The sequence below is a fragment of the Calypte anna genome, chromosome 14 (genome assembly GCF_003957555.1).
Source record: "Calypte anna isolate BGI_N300 chromosome 14, bCalAnn1_v1.p, whole genome shotgun sequence".
NCBI classification, from domain to species: domain Eukaryota; kingdom Metazoa; phylum Chordata; class Aves; order Apodiformes; family Trochilidae; genus Calypte; species Calypte anna.
Window position 1 is genome coordinate 5,874,693 of NC_044260.1, and position 19,553 is coordinate 5,894,245.

At 48.5% G+C, this 19,553-nt stretch overlaps 2 protein-coding genes across 3 annotated transcripts in view; both read left to right on the plus strand.

The window, feature by feature from the left end:
- The first annotated feature begins 2,636 nt into the window (after positions 1-2,636).
- Positions 2,637-4,988, plus strand: LOC115599185 (cytochrome c oxidase assembly protein COX19). The gene is made up of 3 exons (XM_030460138.1): positions 2,637-2,864; positions 3,005-3,116; positions 3,776-4,988. The coding sequence occupies exons 1-3, from the start codon at positions 2,783-2,785 to the stop codon at positions 3,861-3,863; spliced, it is 282 nt and encodes a 93-aa protein (XP_030315998.1). The 5' UTR covers positions 2,637-2,782; the 3' UTR covers positions 3,864-4,988.
- An 11,970-nt stretch (positions 4,989-16,958) lies between these two features.
- The window catches only part of ADAP1 (ArfGAP with dual PH domains 1), a 49,665-nt gene continuing 47,070 nt past the window's right edge, over positions 16,959-19,553 (plus strand). The window contains exon 1 of one of the 2 annotated variants that reach the window (XM_030459578.1): positions 16,959-17,307. In XM_030459578.1, coding sequence (XP_030315438.1) covers positions 17,223-17,307 — 85 coding nt within the window. In that variant the 5' untranslated portion in view covers positions 16,959-17,222. The remainder of the gene's footprint in view (positions 17,308-19,553) is intronic. The other variant, XR_003988154.1, reaches the window with a different exon arrangement.

Sequence of the window (19,553 nt, forward strand, 5' to 3'; positions counted from 1 at the left end):
AACTGATAGATAAGCATCAACAGTGGAGGCAGTTTGTGGTGTGATTGGACAACATTGTGAAAGAGCAAATAGTTTTAAAATGTTATTTTAATCCATAATTAATGACTAACAGCCCTGATTCAAGCAAAGGATTTATTTATTTTCTTTTAACCTATCAAGCCATGTAACTTGAAACGGGAAGATCCAAGATTTTCCCTTGTTTGGGGAGACTCCTAACTTAAGCCTTCTAATTTTTGGGAAGGGCTGATGACTCCAGACTGGAGATCCTGTAAAACACTGGATGTTTACACATTATCTGATCTCTCTTGTACAATGGACACTTCTCTGCTGAAACAGCTATTTCAGGTTTCCCTGGTGCTGTGAAACTTCCTCACTTCTTTTAAAGATAATATGGGAAAAGCATTTACTTCTCTGTTCATGGCACATTGTGGCACTGTTTTTATTGAATTCTTTTGAACCGATTGGCTTAATTACTGGGGTTTTTTTTCTTCACACTTGTTATCTAATGGGGGTTTCACTTGATCTCCTTGAGAAAAATACTCCTGGAGAAAAGACTGAACTCCTAAAGCACATGTATTAGATTCTAAGACCAACTTTACCTTTAAAGGAAACTCTAGAAGATACAACTGCCATCTGCTATAAAACCATTAAGTAAGCATAACCAGACACCTGCTACTAAACCTGACCTGAATTTAGGTAACTTCAAAATTTAAGACTCCAAATAAAAGAGTTAATTGATATGTAATCAATATATTTGGATATAAGTTGATAGAACCTTTGCACAGGATTGTTGCTGTCTGATTGGCAATAAAGCCATGGTGAGGTCCCTGTGCATCTTTTTCTGTTGATTTCTTCTCATCACACAGGGAATCAGTAAATCAACCACTGTGCCAGGAACAAATGTAATGTGGGCATTTTGCTAAAATCTTAAACTTATCCAGTAAACCAAAGTTGCTTCTCTGCTGCTTAGCTCTATGAGATCTGGGAGATGATTTGCCGAGTGTATTTCTGAAGGAGAAGTTATCTCCCTTTTGCTGTTAAGTGTTATAATGAAGTCAAGTGGAAAAGTGCCATTTACCGTGTAATAAAAAACATCTATTGTTCATTGCCCTGAAAACATAATAATAAATAAAACCTTACATTTCAGGCTGTGCAAACCAGTTGCTTATGTAATAGGACATGGTGTAATTTTCCATTTACAATTTCAATACTGTAAGAAGAAAGCAATCAAAGCATAAACAAAATGTACTTTAAATGGGGCTGCAGGTAATATTTCTGTAATGGCTGTCCTTACCAATCGCAACTCTTTCTTCTTTTTCTCTCCCAACATCAAATTCAACTCATCTCAGTCATTTAATTAAAAGGAAATCACCCTAAAACGGATGAAAGACCACCTGAAACCACTTGCGGCTATGGGAAAAGAAATAAAAATAACTCTAACAGTGTAATCCATGGCCAAGGCTCGGGGGGGTTAAATCAACACCATTTCTCATCCTCCTCTCAGATCTGGGGCTCTGCAGAGTGTGTGCTACAGCAAAGTGCTGCTTCTCCTGGTTATCTCTCCTGAGGATCTGGAAGTTCCCCATTTCCCAAGCATCTGCTGATGACCACTTGTCTTTATTGGCCTGGTCAGTGGCCATGGCGTGTGCTGGGGAGCTGCCTGCTCTCCCATCACTTGGAGGAGGAGTAAAACTACTCAATGTTTTAGGTTGTAGGTTTGTGTAGAGGCTTTAAACAGTGAGGGGTAGCAAGGGCTGAGCAATTGTCACTGCCATGGATGGCAGAGTGAATGTCCCTGCAGTGGGACAGGGATGGCTGTTCCCAAATCTTGCTGAATTTTTAAGGAAAATGCTTTGGCTAAACCTGAGGGCTCTGAGTTCACACCACCAGCCAGAGCTGGATCCTGAAATTTATATTTTAAGTCAGAGTCATAAAATGGTTTGGGTTGGAAGGGCCCCTGCCCACCTCCCACTGGACCAGGTTGATCCAAGCCCCATCCCACCTGGACTTCACCACTAAGCAAATGGGGCAGCCACAGCTTCCCTGAGCAACCTGGGCCAGGGTCTCACCACCCCCATGGTCAAGACCCAGCGCTCAGAAGTTGCAGAGGAGGAATCCGTTCTTCAGAGTGGATTTTGGAGGAAGGAGCCTTGGCTCAGCCGAGGCCCTGACCACTGGAGGAGCTGGCTTAAGGCTGGATCCCCTGTAAGTTTACTGACACTCAGTGAATTCTTTCCCTTCATTTCCACATGATCCAACACTCAAGGACAAACCACTTCCCCCTGCCCCTCAGTGGATACGTTGTCCACGACCACCGCTCTCACCCTGCCCGTTCCCAGGGCCCGCGCGTGAACCACCAGTTTTTTACCCCAACAAACACAAAATCGATCAGCTTTTTGGGAGGAAGCACCGCTTTATTTCGCAGAGATGGTCGGAGCCCAACCCTGAGGCAACACCGCGGCCTCCACGGGGCCAACATGGCGGGCGGAGCGGCGTCTCCATGGTAACCGCGCCGCCACCCGGGGCCTGCGGTAGTGACGTCACTGTTGCCCCCCCACCCGCGTGGGTTTATCGCGTTGCCTTGGCAACCAGCACCCCGGCCGAGACAGAAGCGGGCCACGTCTGTTGCCATAGTAACGCCGACGCCGTTGTCGCGTTGTCCCGCCCCTTCCGCGGTCACGTGTCCCGCTCGACGAGCTCGCTGGCGTGCGGCGACCTCCGCTGGCGGCTCCGCCACCCCCGGTCCCGACCCGACCCGACCCGTTCCCCCCTCGCCGGCACCATGTCCACCGCCATGAACTTCGGCAACAAGACCTTCAAGCCGCGTCCGCCGGACAAAGGCGCCTTCCCGCTGGATCACTTCGGTGAGGCGGGACGGGCCTTCCGGTGGCCTAACGCGGGGCCTAACGCCGGGCTTGCCCCGCTCCCCTCGGCTCCCTGCGGACCGGGCCTCGGGGAAGGCGGTGCCGGTGTTTAACGAGCAGACCCTCGCCATCTCTTGCAGGGGAGTGCAGCGCCTTCAAGGAGCGGTTCATGCAGTGCCTCCGCGACAGCGGCTACGAGAGCGGGGCCTGCCGGCAGCGCGCCATGGCCTACCTGGAGTGCCGGATGGAGAGGCGAGTGAGGGGCAGCCCGGAGGGGCCCGGGGCGGGGAAGCAGCGGGGCTGCCTTGGAGAGGAACGGGGAGGAGGGAGGAGAACCCGCCCGGGGAGGTGCGGTGGTGTCCGGGGAGAGCCCACGGGGAAATGCGTAAAGGGCGAGGTGGACTGGACCGCGGTAGCGGGAGGTTTGCACGCCCTGGGTGGGCTGGTGCTGAGGAAAGCTGCGAACCCAAAACAGGTTGAAAAAATAGTGCAGCAAAGTGTTGTGGCAGGACGAGTGGTTTTCTAAACTTACAGATCTGGTAAGTGGTGCAGGTAGAATTTTAGGAAGCTCTTGCACAGTCGGGTAATTGAAGGTAACCAAGATTCAGGTCAGTTTCTCACATTCTTACTTGGTTTCTGAGTAATTGTTTAGTTGGAAAACTACTGTTAAGGGAAAAAAGTGTCCCTGAATATTGTTTTCCCAGAACTGAAGTTTCTGAGGCTTTGCCAGGCAACAGTCATTCTGTGTGGATGTCTTTATATTTAGAGAAAATTTACTTAGAAAAAATTTTAGAGTAATTAATACTAAATTACTAGAGTAATTAATACTAAAAAAAAAATAGAAAATGCTGATGGTCTCTTGATTAGTCTGTGTACTGCCTAATGTGTTTTTCCTTTTTTTTTTCACCTAGGCAACTTATGGCTAATGAACCACTGGAAAAATTGGGATTTAAAGATCTGATAAATGAAAAGTCAGAAGCAAAACCTGAGAAGTTGTAATGAAGAGAGACAACTTTGCTCCTCACGTATGGAAAGCACAGGGCTTATGTAGTACATATTGTACATTCTGTTCCTGCTGCAATAGGAAGTGTTTCCTGAAGGAACCTTTTCTCAGAGTTAAGTTTTCCTAAAGTAAGACTTTTGAAATGAGCAAAAGTGCTGCCTTTGTCTGCTGCCTTCAGGCATTTCTTTTTCCTTTTAGTTTTTCTAGCCTGCTTTTGTAGATCCATAAGAACCTTTTGCCTGGGAGAAGACAGTTACTGCCTGAAGTGTTCTCCATGTCTCTGTAAGAACAGTCAAGTCTTGTTGTAAAAGACAAGAAAACCCCAGGCCTTTATTCTGTAGATCTTGAACTATAGATTACTCTTTAGTGGGCATTGCTAATATGCTTACAGCAATTACTTGTTGGGAAGGTGAAGGTATTGTGGTAATTGCAAATTGCTTTCTATTAAATACTGGTATTAATCCCCAGCTTTGGGGTTTTTGACCCTTTGGGGTTGGTCTTTTCTCACTCTGCTATAGAAAACACTTGGATACTGGGGTTGGTGGAGTATTTCTAGTTCCATACAACTGTCAGGTAATGATTTTGCTTTTATTTATCTTGGCAACCATGTTCACCTGGTTTTTTTCATCATTTAACTGGGAATATTTCATTATGGATGTATTCATCTTCTAAGCAGAGCTGCCATGTGTTTTTTGTAGTATTTTCACAGTGATGTTATGGAGACAGAGTGGTATTTATTTGTGTTCTGAGTAACTGTGAAGTGTATATATAAGTGTGACTGGACAAATTTATTCTTTTAAAAACACATTTTATGTTAAAAACCAGGGTAGGTCAAGAGTGTGCAGTATTTCATTGCAGCTGCAGCCCATACATGGAGAAGGTGATGCAGCAGGCTGCACAATAGGTGTGCAACCTGCTCTGAATGTGTCTTTGAGATCTCTGGCATGTTTGTGCCATAGCCCATTTCATGTATAAATTACCAGTTACCAGAGTGGTTTTTCCCTTGCATATATTAATGCAGATGAGTTTTTCTTAATGATGAGTTCAAGTCAAAATAATTTGGCCTGTTAGCACCTTAGAAATATGTTTCAAGCAGACAATAAATTTGTAAATCCTCTGGATCTGTTTTCGAGTGTCCTTCCTGCCCTGTCCCCTTTGGTGTTTTTTTGGTTTTTTTTTTGCTTTTGGGTGTCTGCTTGTTTGGGGTTCTTTTGGTGGTGTTTTGGTTTTTCATTTTTAAACCCAGTGAATCCTTTCTTTAGGGTGAGAGCCTGCAGATAGTGATACACACACTGCTCACCCAGGCAGTTCTGATGCCCTTTCTCCTTCATTTGGTTTCCTCTGTTTGATACACCTCACCTTTCCTGCTGTTACTTCTTTTGCTTCTGCTCCTCTCCACTGTGCATCTGCTCATACAGAGATGGATGAAAGGGTAAAAGGATGTTTTCTGCTCTTCATACTGGTGCTTGGAGCTGGGATTTAAATTGTTGCTTGGGTCTAATCTGATTGAACAGACTGCAGATAGTTCAGAGCAGGTCCCTGTTTGAATAGAACGTTCACTTGCTGCTGCATATTTTTGTTATCCTTCATTCTACTGTTTAAATTACATGCCTTGGTGAGATTAGTACATTTATAGAAGAGAAAGCAGAGATTGTGGTGCTGAAACAGATATTAAAAGACTTTATATTAAATCACTGAGCAAGAGCTTTCTTTCAGTGATACCAAGCAAGAATTATTAAAATAATCTCCAGCATCTTCAGAAGAAAGAAATCAAATTTCATGCTTCTGTGCTCCTGGAATATTAGAAAGTGAAGTGAATCCCTGGTAGGTATGGAAGAACCCACAGGTGGTGGTGGAGAAACCAGGGCTGGTCCCAGTGAGAGTTCCATCTTTGGGGTGTTGTGCTGAGCTGTCATTTGGCCAAAGTTACTTCATGGCCTGGGCACGTGTTTTCTCCTGAGACAATTGGTGCCAACTCTGTCCTCCAGATTTATTGTACAGTCAAAAAGGTGAAGTCTTTGGAAGTCTTGGGTGGTTGAATTCTGACTACTGAGCTGGAGAGGTTGTTGCTGTTCAGCTGAGGTGACACACGGAATGTCAGGTGGTGGGGACTGTCTGTAATGACCAGCACCCAGATTTTGGATCTGTTCCAAGAGGGATATTGGAGCAAGAAGTGGTGGCAAAAATCTGTGGCATTCTGAAGTGACCACAGTGCTACTTGTAGGCTGGGGTTCCTCCTGTGATGTCACAGCAATGCAGCCAGCAGGACCCAGCATTGCACAGGCTGAGCCACCAAAAGTCAGGGCATGCCTCATCCTTCACAAACATCTGCAGGAACAGTGATTGCCATCCTGGTAAGAAACACTGGGGGAGAGAGTTTTGCAGCTTTTATCAGCCTGAAAAAGATAACCTAGGTCATCCTAGATCCATGGGTGCATTTCATCCTGCCTCTCAGCATGGTGAGTCAGCTGCACAGTGCTGTCCCTTTCCTGCCAGGACAAGAAAAAGGCTGAGAGAGGATGGAATTGGCAGAGGAATCTACTTCCTGGCTGCAAGGCATTAGCTGGAAAAGAATATGCTTGGTGGAGCTGTAAGGTGAGCTCAGAGCTGGTGAAGGCCATCAGTTGATCTTGATAGAGATGATATAATGCCACTGGGTGGTGAAAAACAAGGCATTAATCAATGCTGAGCCTGGGGTCAAACAATTTGCCCAACTTGCTCTATGGGGCAAGTCCCTGCAACACCAGAGTCATCTGGGAGAAGTCCCAGAATGCTCTTGAATTTATTCCTGTCAACATACAGATTGTCAATTGAAGCTTTTCCATATAAATCTCTATTTTAGGCTTGCTTTTGGATCATCCTGGGAACTGACAGCACTGTGTAAGCTGAAGGAGAGCCCAAAGTTTGTAGTTCCCATTCCTTTACCAAGGAGGAACCTCTCCAGAAGCCTGGCACCAAGTTGGAGGAAAAAAAAATCTATATTCTGAAAAAAACGACCTGAGATGTGTGTGGTGTGGGGGGCAGGGGCAGTGATGTCTTTATGGAGCTGTTGGGTGTTGAGCTGCTGTGCTGTGGGGTGACCCCAGGAGCAGGGTACATCCCATGGGAATGCATTCACCCCCCTGTGAGAAGCCCCAGCACTGCCCTCAAGCATCTGCTGACAGATCCTGTGAGCTGGAGAAGTGCAAACAGGTTTGAAACCGGGTTCTGTTGGGCTTGATGGACAAGCTGCAAGCCTGGCTGCCACTGCCCGGGTGTGGGGAAGGGGGGATGTGTTGAGTCTGGTGTGAGCTGGTAACAATTGAAATCAATGAGTGAAGGGGCTGGAACTTCCTCTCCTGTAGCTTTTCTTCAGCAAAGCCTCATTCACACCGTCTTTGGGATCCTCTTTGGGATCCTGCCCAGGGAGTCCTTGGAGGGTTCAGGAGCAGCAGCTTTGCACTTTGGCACTAGGAGAGCTTTGCCTTTACATTCCCCTTTCATCTGCTCAGAATCAATTCAACAGCAAAGAGCTTAATCTTGACCCCTGCAGGTATTTACAGAAAGAACATCGCTGCAAGTCAGCCCTCCTTATGTCTTCCCAGGAGACCTGGAGCTCTAGGTGTACCTCTCCAAACGACCACAGGGATCTGCAGAACAGGGAAGAAAAAGGTTTAATAATGTTTCCAGCAGGTTCCTCTGTAGAAAAGGCTGTACAAGGAGGTGCTGGATGTCAGTCATTGTCAAAAATCCTTTGTAGGACCACAAGGAGCCTGTGTGCTAAGGAAGGATTTCTGCTGCATCTGCCACCTGGAAGTGGGACCCCTGGAACAGCCACAGGATTGTGTCTGTAGGCACCTGTGAAGTGGATGTTTGGGGCTGTGCAGTTACACACAGGTAAGGGGTGTAGCCAGCTGACCCTCACACTTAGTCCTCCCCTGAATCCTCCTCCAAGCATTGTCCCCAGCTTGTCCTCCCTTCTTCGAGGCCACAGATGTCCTTGTAGCTGGGCATCACAGGGTGAGTAGTCACCTACTTGGTTTCCCTTGGAAACCACAGAGTTGTTGGCCTTTGCTGGTGATTGATTGACCTTTGTAGCAGCAAATAAACCTACTTTTGTTTACTGCTGCTTTCGTAAGCTGGGCTTGACAGCACTACCACTGGGAGGGAACTGGGTGGGTTAGAGCACCTCTTGAATTTCAACTGGTGGTTATCTCACGCCAAGCAGGAGGCAATGCTGCTTCCACAGAGCTGCTGGAACTAAAACTGGAGTGCTGCACTGATGTGGTTAAGGGTTAGGAAATCTTATAGTCAGCTATGAGCAAAGGAGCAGCCTGCTCCCTGTACAGAGTCTGCAGCATCACTTGTTGCTCTTGGCTCTGAAAAGTGCCTTGGGTGTTCTGGTTCTGCTGGAGAGCAGTATGTTCCTATTTTCTAACCCGTGATTTCTGGGAAGGGAATGATGCTTGTGCCAGTGTGTAAAAGTGCAGTCATTTCTGGTGGCATGGCCAGTGACCCCAAAGAGTCTGAGTTACTTTTCTGCCTGGAATAGATCCCTTCTGGAGGAGATCTGCCTGCTAAATTGGGTATGTGGCATATTGGGTCAGGTTCCATATAAAAATCTAAGCTCTGGCTCAGATTAATTAAAAGAAAAAAAAAAAAAAAAAAAAAAAAAGATGTTTGGAAGGGCATATGCAAGAGTCCATTTCCCCTTCCAGGGTGTTTCAATGGGAATCAGAAATCAGATGTCTGATTAATCCTAGCCTGTTTCTTTTCTTCAGTTAATGATTCTTCTTCTGTGAATAACTGGCAATGCTGTATTTCCGTCAGGATGCAGCAGATTTTCTAGCTTACAGATTTCAAGACAAAATGCCTGCCTTCTGGAAGGAAGGTGCCATATGGCTTGAAATGCATAATTGATCACTGCTCAAAATAGCAGCTTTGTAGAAAGTCACCTAGAAATCCAGTGTGTGTGGGCAGAGGAACCTTGATGCATTTTTTGTTTCCTGGGATTGATGATGATAAAGTGATGGGGTTTTATGGCTCTTTCTAGAGGTTTGGATGCTTGTGCTCTCTTTGTAGCACTGCACAGACTGTTTCACTGCTGGGTTGTTTATTCCCAGTTTTCCAGGAGGTCTTGGGACTTGCATTAGCAGGTGCATCATTCTTATGCTTGCTGAGTCCTACTGGACTTGGCTGGATGAAAAACACCCCAGGCAATCCTGGCATTCACCACATAGCCCAGTGAAGACCACAGTTATCTCTGTGGATGTAAAACAGTTTGGATGCATCCAATTTTGTGGAATAAACCCAGCCCCTACTGTCCCATGCTTCCCCATCTCTGGGGGACCATGTAGCTGTCTGGCTGAGCAGTCTTCCTCAGCACCCACACAGAATGAGGCAGATTCCCACTGGTGTGGGAGGGATGCTGTGGACCATCTGGCTGGTACCTTAACCTATCCAGTACTGTAGGTGCTTTGCTGTTTGGGTCCTGAGGAATTCTGTCAAACTCTGTAGGAACAGTGGTGGAAAGCAGCCCTGCAAAAAGAGAGCAAGGGGGTAAAGAAATGAGAGGCACTAATTGGAGTGACCCAGGCTTTTGACTTCATTTTAAAAAGCAGGCAGGGGGAGCTGCTTCTGCAGCCCCTTTCGGCAACTGGATCCTTCAGCTGTTTTAGTAACCTTCTAGGAGCTGACAGCTCTGATTCCTGAAGGATTTCCAGTTTCCTCAGTGCTAGCAAGCCCAGCTCAGAAAGAAGCTGCTCACATGCCTGGTTCTGGTGCTGCTTGCAAAGCTGCTGATCCAGGGGATCAGCATCTGGGGAGGCAGTGGCATGGGAGGTGCTCTGCAAGGAGCTCAGGTCCAATTCTGCTTGTGCAATTTGCATTTCTCTGTTACCAACCCATGTTCTGGGTTTCAGCAGGGTTTGGAGGCACTGAATCTCTCCTTAGTGGACAAGGCAGGAGGACAGTTGCAGTACAGAATGTGGGATATCGGGACTGTCCTGAGGAACTGATGAGATGCTGCTCAGAGGTGCAGTCTGCTGGCATCTGCAGTGGGCATTTCCCTCTGGGTTGCTCTGACAGTCCCAGAGCAGCATGGCTTGCTGGGTAGTCAGAAGGATTTTGTCACATGGAGGAAGCCAGCTCTTGGGTAGGCAGTTCCAAGTAGGAAAAAATTCCGGCTGCCACTCAGGAATTGCACAGAAGCTGCGGATCAGACCAGTGCTGAGAAAATTGCTGGTAACTCAGGATGCTGAACCAAGTGGGAGAAACCCCCCTGCTGAGAAATGAGCCTTCAAAATCCCCAGGAACAGCAACCAAATAGGAAATCCCAGGGGTATAATGAGCCTGGGTCATTACTGGGGTTGCCTCCCTCAGCTTTTGCTCTTTAGGTGGAGGTGGGAGTTTGGCTGTGCTGATCCAAGCCATGGATTTAGTTGTCTGCTTTTAGCCCCTCATCCTCACCACTCATTGCTGTGACCCAACCCTTGCAGAGCACACACTCTGGGCTGTTGTTTGGCACATCTCTGGCTTGTGCATGCATGCTCAGAGTGGTTGCTAAGGCATCCTAAGTCTGTCCCCCTCTCTCTATACTTTCAAATTTCTGTTTATCTAGAGATATGTGTGTACCCGGTCCATGCAGCCCAGTTCCAGCCCAGCATCTGTGTGGGAGAGCAGAGGTGATGCCATGGGTCAGATGTTCACAGCCTGTGCACAGACATCAGGGTGAATGGCATGGGACAGCAAAATGGCTTTCAGTTCAGGTGCCCCCTCCCCAAACTGTGCTGCTGAGCCTGGTGGAAAGGGGGGGACTGTTCACTGCCACCTGCTCGGATACAGCACGGAGGCGAACATCTCTGGCAGGGAGATGCTCTGCATGTGCAGCACTGAGATGTAACCAGAACCAGGTCACTGCAGGGCTTTGGTGATAGAGGATGTGCAGGTTCTGGCCAAAGGGACAGAAATGCTGAGTTCACTGGCTGCTGAAAAAGAACCAGGTGGGTGAAAAATGAGAGCACGTCTGGAACATCTACCTCCATCCTTTCCATGTACATGGCAGGAGACTTGCAGGTGCGGTGGTGCCAGCCAGAGAGACTCATTTGAGAAGAGAGATGTCTGGATTAATGGCTTCATTTCAGCTTATTTTAGCAAGTAATAGGCAGGGGGGTGATGTTTATCACTGAAACTGGGGCTGGCTCATACTTTAGATCACAGCTCTAATCAGTTGGACTGACTTAGATAGTAAATCACTTTAGCAGCACTAATAACACAGAGTGATGGGTATAGTAAACTCTCTATTGCAGCAATAACCTGGTCCTGCTGATTCTTTGACTCAGGTTGCTGCTTCTGCACTGCTTTGTTTATTAAAGCTCCTCCACAAAAGTCACCTGGGTGGCTGCTCTGACTCAGCCATCACAGTGGCTGTTCCCCTGCCATTCCCCAACCTGGCATGGGCTCTTTTTATAGCCTGCTGTAAAATTGCTTAGACTTGCACCTGTTTATAAAAGCTTTTTGGCCACAGGGGTCTTGTGATGTTGTTTTCATGGCTTCTGGGGCAGGGCTGCTCTGTTGTTGCTAGAAATAATTGCTGTTAATTAATTCTTTGCTGATTTTTCTTTGGCAAAGCATCTTGAAGTAAACAAATAAGTGAGCAGTTTTCTCTGTACCTCAATGTTGTGGGAGCTCTTAGGAGGCATGCAGTGACAGCCAGACAATCCCATCAGCAGCCAGAGGAAAGGTAGGACATGGTCCTCAGCTTTCTGTGGACAAAATTAATTGGGGGGAAGCCCAATTGCTGTCTCCAGCAGTTTGGCAGCTTTCTTCAGGCCATCAGTTCTAATCTCTTTCTAGAGAAAAACCACAGCTTTGTTTCCATCTAATGCTTTATTCAAATAATAGCTGAGCAATGTTGCAGAAACTGATGTGGTCTCAGATGTCTGGGGTGGGCTGGCAGCTGGAGGCAGCAGTCCATGGTACAAAACCCACTGCAAGGACCTATGTGCTGCTCTCTCTCCTTCTCTATGCCCTTTTAATTGGCTTGTCTGCTTTCTGAGGGACTTGGGCTCTGCTGCAGGGACTTCCAGACCAGAAGTGACGTGTTGAGCTTCAGTCCCTCTGCCCTATGGTCCTGCCTATAGCATCTCCATCATCCTCTTGGCACTGGTTCCCAAGATCCCCAGAGCAGGCAGCAGTTGGCTACCCCACTTCTGTCTCCATCCTGCAATTGGGATATCATGCAGTGCAGTCTCCAAGTGCTTGACTGTCTTCAAGCAGTTCCTGGAAGGATGAGCCATTTGAGCCAGGAAGAGATTAAATTATTGGAATTGAGCAAAAGCAATTTCCAAGATAAATGCTTGCCCTGCAGTTTGCACGTCGAACCTGTGCTGCTGCTGCCTCTGACTCAGACTGAATTGATGATGGCCCACTCTGAATCATCACTTGGATTTTTCTTAGAGGAGATGATACCCTGATGTATGAATCTCTTCACACATACATTGTCTTTCTCTATACAGAGCTTCCCCAGACCTAGGTCTTTTAATTAGTGTAAATTAGGAATAATGCTAAAAGCAGCTGCCTGCCTGGCATGGGTGAATTATTGACTTCATTGGGCTAATTGGTTTAATTCCATCTTCTCTTAGAGCAGAATAGAGCCCATCATTAGGCTGTGGAAATCAGTGTAGTTCTGGGTGGGTGCATGGTAGCTGCCATGGAGCCAGTTCCCCCAGCTGTCCATGCATGACATATGATGTCATTCTTTACATCACATGAAAGAGATTCAGTACAACAGCAACAGGGGTGTTGCAGTGCTCTTTTTCTTACCTTGAAATCTCCCTGTGTGCTGTAGAGCAGATGCACAAATAGCCAACATCCTCGAGCTGTTGATTACCCCCTCACTCTCTAGGGGGTCTCTTGGCTCTCAACCACCCCATCAGAGGGACTGAGCAGCCCCACACTGCAGGGAACCTGGCCAGAGCTGAGAGGAAGAGAAACAGAAAGGGTGTTGTGAGCACATGATGGGCAGGCTCAGCAATGTGGCTGGAACTCCTTTCCTTTTCCTTGTGGTGTGACTGAGAGAGCAGTTCTGAGCTCCAGGGTGTTGCAGAAGCCTAACAAATGGGATTCAAGCCAATCAGCAGAGTGATTCTGCTCTGCACTCCTTTCTTGTCCTCAGTTCTCCTCATTTCTACTCCTTTGCAGAGAACCTCTGGTCTGGCATGATGTCACCTGCATTGGCTGTTAAATGACAGGAGTAAAGAAGTCCCCTTTTTCCTGCTGGAAATGCTGGCTTTGCAGCAGAGTTAACATGTGCAAATGTAATGAAACCTTGATCCGCAAATTCCTCCCCAGTAAGTCCCTTCTTTAGAGATTCACTACATCCTTTCTTCTTGGGTGGCCAGTGCAGGTGTAGAGCAGTTCTGCAGGCACAGATCTGTTCTTGCTGCACCCTTACATCATTTTCTCTTGCATCATCCTTTTAAACTTGACCAACACATCCTAACGATGCAGGTGCAGCCAGTGTGCTTTTCCCTCTTCTGCAGGAGAAAGCCCCACAGGGTCCATGAAGCATTTTGCTCAAAATCTGAGAAAGCTGGCATAGTATCAGATTTTCATTTGGAGTGTTTTTAATTGCCCTGGTCTGAGCTCTCTGTAGCATTCCTCCCTCCCAGCTGTAGCTACTCTTGGTTTAACTGGGTAACCCAGAAATTTTTTTTTTCCAAGAAAAACCTCTAGGATTTCGGTTTCTTTCTTCTTTTTATTTTTTTTCTTTTTTTTTTGAACAGGAAGCCATACTGCAACAGAAAGTGGCTGCTTTAGCTTGGGTGCAGGTGGCCAGTTCCTGTTCACACAAACCTCCAGCTGCAAGAGCTGCCTCCCTTATAGTGCTGAGGAAGCCTAAGGGATCCAGCCTGGTCTATCTGCCACTTCAGAGAGTTTTGCTTGAATGCTGTTGCAGTGGCATGAATTATTGATATTTCTGTTAAGGTTTGCTGTTCATGCAGGAATTTGTAATGCTTCCCCACCTTGTGCTGTGAATACGCTCCTGGGTCACATAAAAGGTTGAGTTTAACAGCCCTTTATGTGCTTGACTGTGACACTGATTTAGCCATCTCATGGCTGGAGCTGCAAAATTAACTTAAAAACTGGTGCAAACAGCTCTTTCCTAACAAAACAAGGCAGTCCTAGGGTGAAAGGAGCTAATATGGAGGGGCAAGGAGAAGGTATCATTATGTCTGTGTGTTTTCAGGGCACCATCTCACAGGCAACAAAAAGATTTCCAGGAATTTCTGAGCATCCTCTGCTCTGACCTCATAGTCTGGCATTTCCAGAGTCTGCCCTTGCTGCCACTCTGCTTAGCACCACAAGAGATGGCCTCAGTAATGTCTGTTTCTAAGGCAACAACCTTGTGATTTAGCAAAGACTGAGTTAAAAGTGTACGTGTTTACAAACAAACACATTTGACACATAAATATGGATTCTATGCATATGTATAGAAATTTACAGCAGGCTTGACAAGCCACTTAGCAGTGGAGAGACAGAAGGGGTCTGTATGAGAGTGATGTGCTGACAGTGACAACTGGTGTCTGCAGAGTCTGGCCAGAGACTTGGGGAAAAGTAGGAGCAAATTCATCAAGTATTCCCTGGCAGGTTGTACCCACAGGCAACACAGGAGAAAATCTCAGATTGTTTCATCTCTTACAGGTAGGAGGGAACAGGCTGAGGTGACCAAAGTTGAGCAGCAATGCCCACAGCCTCCGGGGAGCCCCCACCACCCCTGAGAGGGAAACCTCCACCCTTTGTCCTCTCTGGGATGCTGAATGTTGGACCTGTCCCTGCTCTGCACCAGGAATCACAAATCTTAGGAGCACATGTCCATCAGGAGAGGCTTGCTGCTTGCCCTGGGTCAACACTGTGCTGGCTGGTGGGAGAAATGCCCAACATCTTAACCTTGGATAAGCCAGGAGTAAATCTACAGAGATACCCTGGTGTATCATAGAATGGCTTAATGTTGGATCTGTGAGATTGAATCAAGCCTTTGATTTCCCACTGAGCAAAAGTTTATCTTCAATTCTGGCTGAATTAGTTCCAACTTTTTCCCCTCTCTCTCTGTGTCCCTTCTGCCCACGTGGGCTGTTCCTTTCCTGATGTGAATTCTGGAGTAGGAATTGTGATGGAGCTTAAATGCTGAGGATTGTTGCTGATCGACCCTTGCTGGCCCTATTCTCTGGCTCTGCACTCCCCTCTCATCACTGACAGCAGGCTCTGTTATATTTGATTTTATTACAAGATATAAATTTCTGTCTGCAGCCCTGGCTTCCAGCACACAAGGGAGAGAGAGGGATTGCCTAGCAACCAGGAGAACAAAAAATTAAGAGAATCAATGAGTCTTAATGGAAAACTAAACAGAGATTTTTAAACCAATCACCTCCCTCCTCCCAGCCCCTGTCCTGGCAAGTTCATGGTGATGTGCAGCATCCTGACTATGGCATGAAGGATTCAGCAAGTGCATGTGCTGGAAACACCAGAGAACTGAGGCTGTGTTGTGATTGAAATGCAAATGAAAACCCAACCTAACTTGGACTTAGGTGAATTTCTGATACTGTAGGCACACTGCCTAGATAAAATATAGCACAGGTTTGGAGGATTAGGGCTGAGGTACCATGCTGGAGCTGGGGTTGCTCAGTGGATGGTAGAAATCTCTGTGTTGGTATGAGAGAGTAGGAGGATTAAGAAGGTGAAGATCTGGATGCAGCAGTTCAACTGCTCCACAAAAGGATGGTGTGTAGGATTACACCTTTGCTTAGTGAACGAGTTCCAGACATCATCAGCCTACACCTGTAAAACCAGTAAACCCCAGCATGGTGTGTCATGTTGCTTAGAGTCAGCAAGGAACAGTATGACATCAGTTTAGAGCAGTCAAAACCCAGCTCTGTTACAGTTGCTTGTCTCACATCATAAATGCAAAGGTCATTTAGAAAAAACTATTCAAGGCAAGAGGAGCACTGTAAATGTACCAGGCCATGCTTTTCCTCATATTTAAGGGTTTATGCTATTTTTCTTCCAACAGAATGTTCCTGAAACCTCCTTGGATCCATGCACCTTTGCAGGACAAATGATGTGGTTGTACAAGTTTTCCAGGGGCTACTTGCAGCCTCATGGGTGCATGAGCTGAGTTTTGCAGGAGGGTGCCCTGCTTTGTTGCAGGAAGCAGAGGTGGATGATTTGAATGGGGGACTTGCTTTGCAAAACCAGAAATATTTCTACAAATAGAGAAATACCAAGCAGAAATAGACCATAGCAGCACTGCAGATGCCTGTGGCCTGTACCTGAGATGAAGGACTCAGAAGGGGTAAGGCCATCAGTCTACAAGGCACAGCCCTGGATCCCTCCTTGGCCAAAGGCTTCCCACACCACCTTCCTGAGTCACTCTCCAGTCCTTAGCCGGTAAAATAGTGATAGGAGCATTGTCCTGTAGGTCACATGAGAGGCAGGAGTGTCTGCACCCCTCAGTCCCAGCAACACAGCTATGATGACACCTGGAAGCTCAGGTATCTGCTCCCCTGATACTCCCTGGACACCATGGAGGGGTCTGAAAAGCACAGAAAGATTCTTGAAGAGCAGTCCTGCCAAGATGCAGACATGGAAGGTGGTGGCAACACACACAGAGGTGAAGCAGGGGTGTTTGGGAGTGTGGTGGGTACCAGTGAAGCATTTGTGAGTCCCCTCGAAGATGTTAATGCCAAGGGGCTGCCTCCAGAGCACTGCTCATGAACCCACCAAGGTGCTGGATCGTTGAGGGTCCCTCCCGGGAGTGCTGGGGTGCTGTGAGCCGCAACCTTCCCAGGGCAAAGACCCCCGACCCCCACCCTCCTCGCTCCAGGTCCCACCCTGGGGCCGGGGGCACCTCCCCTCCGTGCAGCGAGGACCAAATTACACCTGGGAAGGGAGCGCTGGGGGATGAGGACACCTGGGGAGGCGGGGGGGGGGGGAGAGGATGGGATACCCTGATGTCTGGGGACCCCCCACGGGGACAGGGCTCCCCGGCGACGAGCGGCCACTGGAGGTCGCGGGCGAGCGGCTCCGGGAGCTGCCAGCCCCCCGGGCCCGGCGGAAGGCGGAACCGGCGCCGTGCCCGGGCGGGCGGCTCCGGCTCCAGCTCCAGCTCCGGCATCAGCGGCGGGGGGCGAGGAGACTTCCAGGGCTGAAACCGCCCCGGCTCTTCCCCTCCCGGAGGCGTTCAACCCTGCGAGGGGCCAACGGGGCTGCATGGAGCAGCCCGGTGGTACCCCCCGCCCCACGCCATGAGGCTGGATTAGCCGCGACGGAGCCCTCCGAGCCCCGCACCGCCCCGCACCGCACCGCCCGCCGCCCCCATGGCGAAGGAGAGGAGCAGGAAGGCGCTGGTGGAGCTGCTCCAGCGGCCGGGCAACGCGCTGTGCGCAGACTGCGCGGCCCCGGGTAAGGGCAGGGGCTGGCGGGGGGCGCCGGGGGGTGGGGGGCTGCGGCCGCACCTGCCCGCACAGCACCGCTCGGCGTGGGGACAGCGGGGGTCTGCCCTCTCCGGCACCAGCGGGGGCTGCGTCCTGCTAAGGGACCCCTGCCAGCCTTGGGGAAATGCAGCGAGGATGCTGCGGGGCAGGGTGCAGGGATGGGGATGCTGCGGGGCAGGGTGCAGGGATGGAGATGCGCTGCCGCGGTACCAACCCCCGCCGAGGTGTGTCCCCCCCTCCCCCCCCGCCTTTCCCGGCCCGGCCGTGGCAGCGCTGATGTCATCCCCGTCGGGTCCCCGCGGTCTGCAGTGCAGCCCCGTGTCCCCAGCCCGGCGGCGAGCGGGTGGGGGCTCTGCCTGCGGGGGTCCCCTGTGCTGCTGGGAGACGGGGCTTGTCGCTGGCTTTTGTCGCCGGTCCTGTCTTTATCAGCGAGGAAAGAGATGTGGGGAAAGCAGAGGCACTGCCCTGGGCATCCTGCCCACCAACCTTTGGCCAGCGCTGGGGGCCGGCTTGGGGCTGCTCACCGCCGGGCAGGGGACGTGGCTGGCATGTCCCTAAACCTCTTGGGGCGCAGAGGGGAAAAAAGCTGAGCTAGGGACATCTTTCTCGCCCTTTGGAGTGTGGATTTTTGGGTGTGAGTGTGGGAAAGCATTTGCTACTGCTGAGCAGGAGTCTTTGTAGTGTGGGGGGACCTGTCTTTGAGGAGAATTTTAGAAAAATGCCTAGCAAGTAGCTCCTTAAAAAAAAAAAACCACAAAACAAACCAAACAACCAAAACCTAAAAATTAAAAAGTCACTATATAGAAACACCTAAATTTGCATATAGCTTGGGAAGGGTGGCTCTTAGGATATGTAAAGAAAAGATGTCCTTTTTAGCCTATGTCATTTTATAGGTTAAAGAAAACCCAACACTTCAGCTGAGCCTCATTTTTCAGATGTTTGATTTCTTTAGGATTTTCAGGAGCTGTTGGATACCACCATCCAGCTGCTACCATCACCAAAGGTTTTATGTCCCTAATTTACATCTCAGGACACTGCAGTTCACTTTGTGTCCCCAGTACCTGGCTGGAAAGGACAAAGAACTTTCTGTCTGGTGTGAACTGTTTTGTAGCACCTGCTCCCACCCATCTGCTGCCTGTCCTTGCTGTGCCACCCACCCTGGAGGTATCTTGCCAAGCTGAGTACAGCTTAGGCTCATCGAATAGGTGGCTAAATTATTCCTTCCTGGAGAAGGCTTTGCAAGCTTGGGCCATTCAGCTCAGTGGGGTAATTCTTTCTTGCCCTGTGTGTTGTTTAAAGCCTCTCTGCAAAGTGGGAAGTTTCTCAGCATCAGCAGGGTAGAGATGGAGCTGAAGGCTGGTGAAGTAACTCATGTCAGGAAAAGAGGGTTGTTGTTAAAGGCTCCAAACGAGCTTGTAAAACAACAAAACTGTATTTTGCTTTTGGTGACATTTGCATGCAGAGATGTCTTAGTGAATCTGAAACTCAAAGAGGAAAATTTGGGCCAGTGTCTCTTGTAACACAAGGTGTGCTATATTTGTACCACTCAGACTCTCTCCTGAACTGCCACGGCATTACTGGGACCCAGTCTCTGGGCATCAACCCAATTTCTTTAGCAACCACTTTGCTTCAGTTCCTTCAGCAAATGAGAGCAACTTGTGATGCTGTAATGTGCTCGTCTGCCTGGGAGGAACAATAAGCTTGAGGTGCCCTGGGCTCCCTAACATAGCTGAAGACATAAAATTTGTGTCTGTAGCTAGGACTCAATATTTTAGGACCAAATATTTTATATATTGTTATTCATCCTGGGCAGGTGTGGCAGGCCAGGACTTTCTAGGTATGAGATAACATGGGATAGTTGTCCAGCATGGGGTGCAATTATGTCCTTTGCTGAGAAGTGGCATGCACAGAAAGATAAAGGTGAGAGCTGGAGCTGGATGGACAGCTAGACAAAGGAAAAATACAAAGTCAGAGAAGAAAACTGCAAATGAACACCAGATGAGGAGAGGAGGGCACACTTGGGCTCTCCCACATGTGTACATCATCATTCTGCTCATCTGGTACAGCTGGGGGAAGCAAAAGGTCAAGATCCCTGATCTGTTACTGCTGCTTCTCAGGTGGGTGTTTTCCTCCCCCTGAAATCCCCAGTTAATTCAGGATCCTTGATAAGAGGTAGCCATTTAGCTCAGCAATACTGATAACAAAGACCAAGAT

Bases quoted from the DNA above. Each gene is read 5' to 3' on its own strand.
- LOC115599185 (XM_030460138.1), top strand. From the start codon at position 2,783: ATGTCCACCGCCATGAACTTCGGCAACAAGACCTTCAAGCCGCGTCCG. The intron at 2,865-3,004 runs GTGAGGCGGGAC...CATCTCTTGCAG, and splicing joins CTTCCCGCTGGATCACTTCG to GGGAGTGCAGCGCCTTCAAG. The intron at 3,117-3,775 runs GCGAGTGAGGGG...TTTTTCACCTAG, and splicing joins CTGGAGTGCCGGATGGAGAG to GCAACTTATGGCTAATGAAC.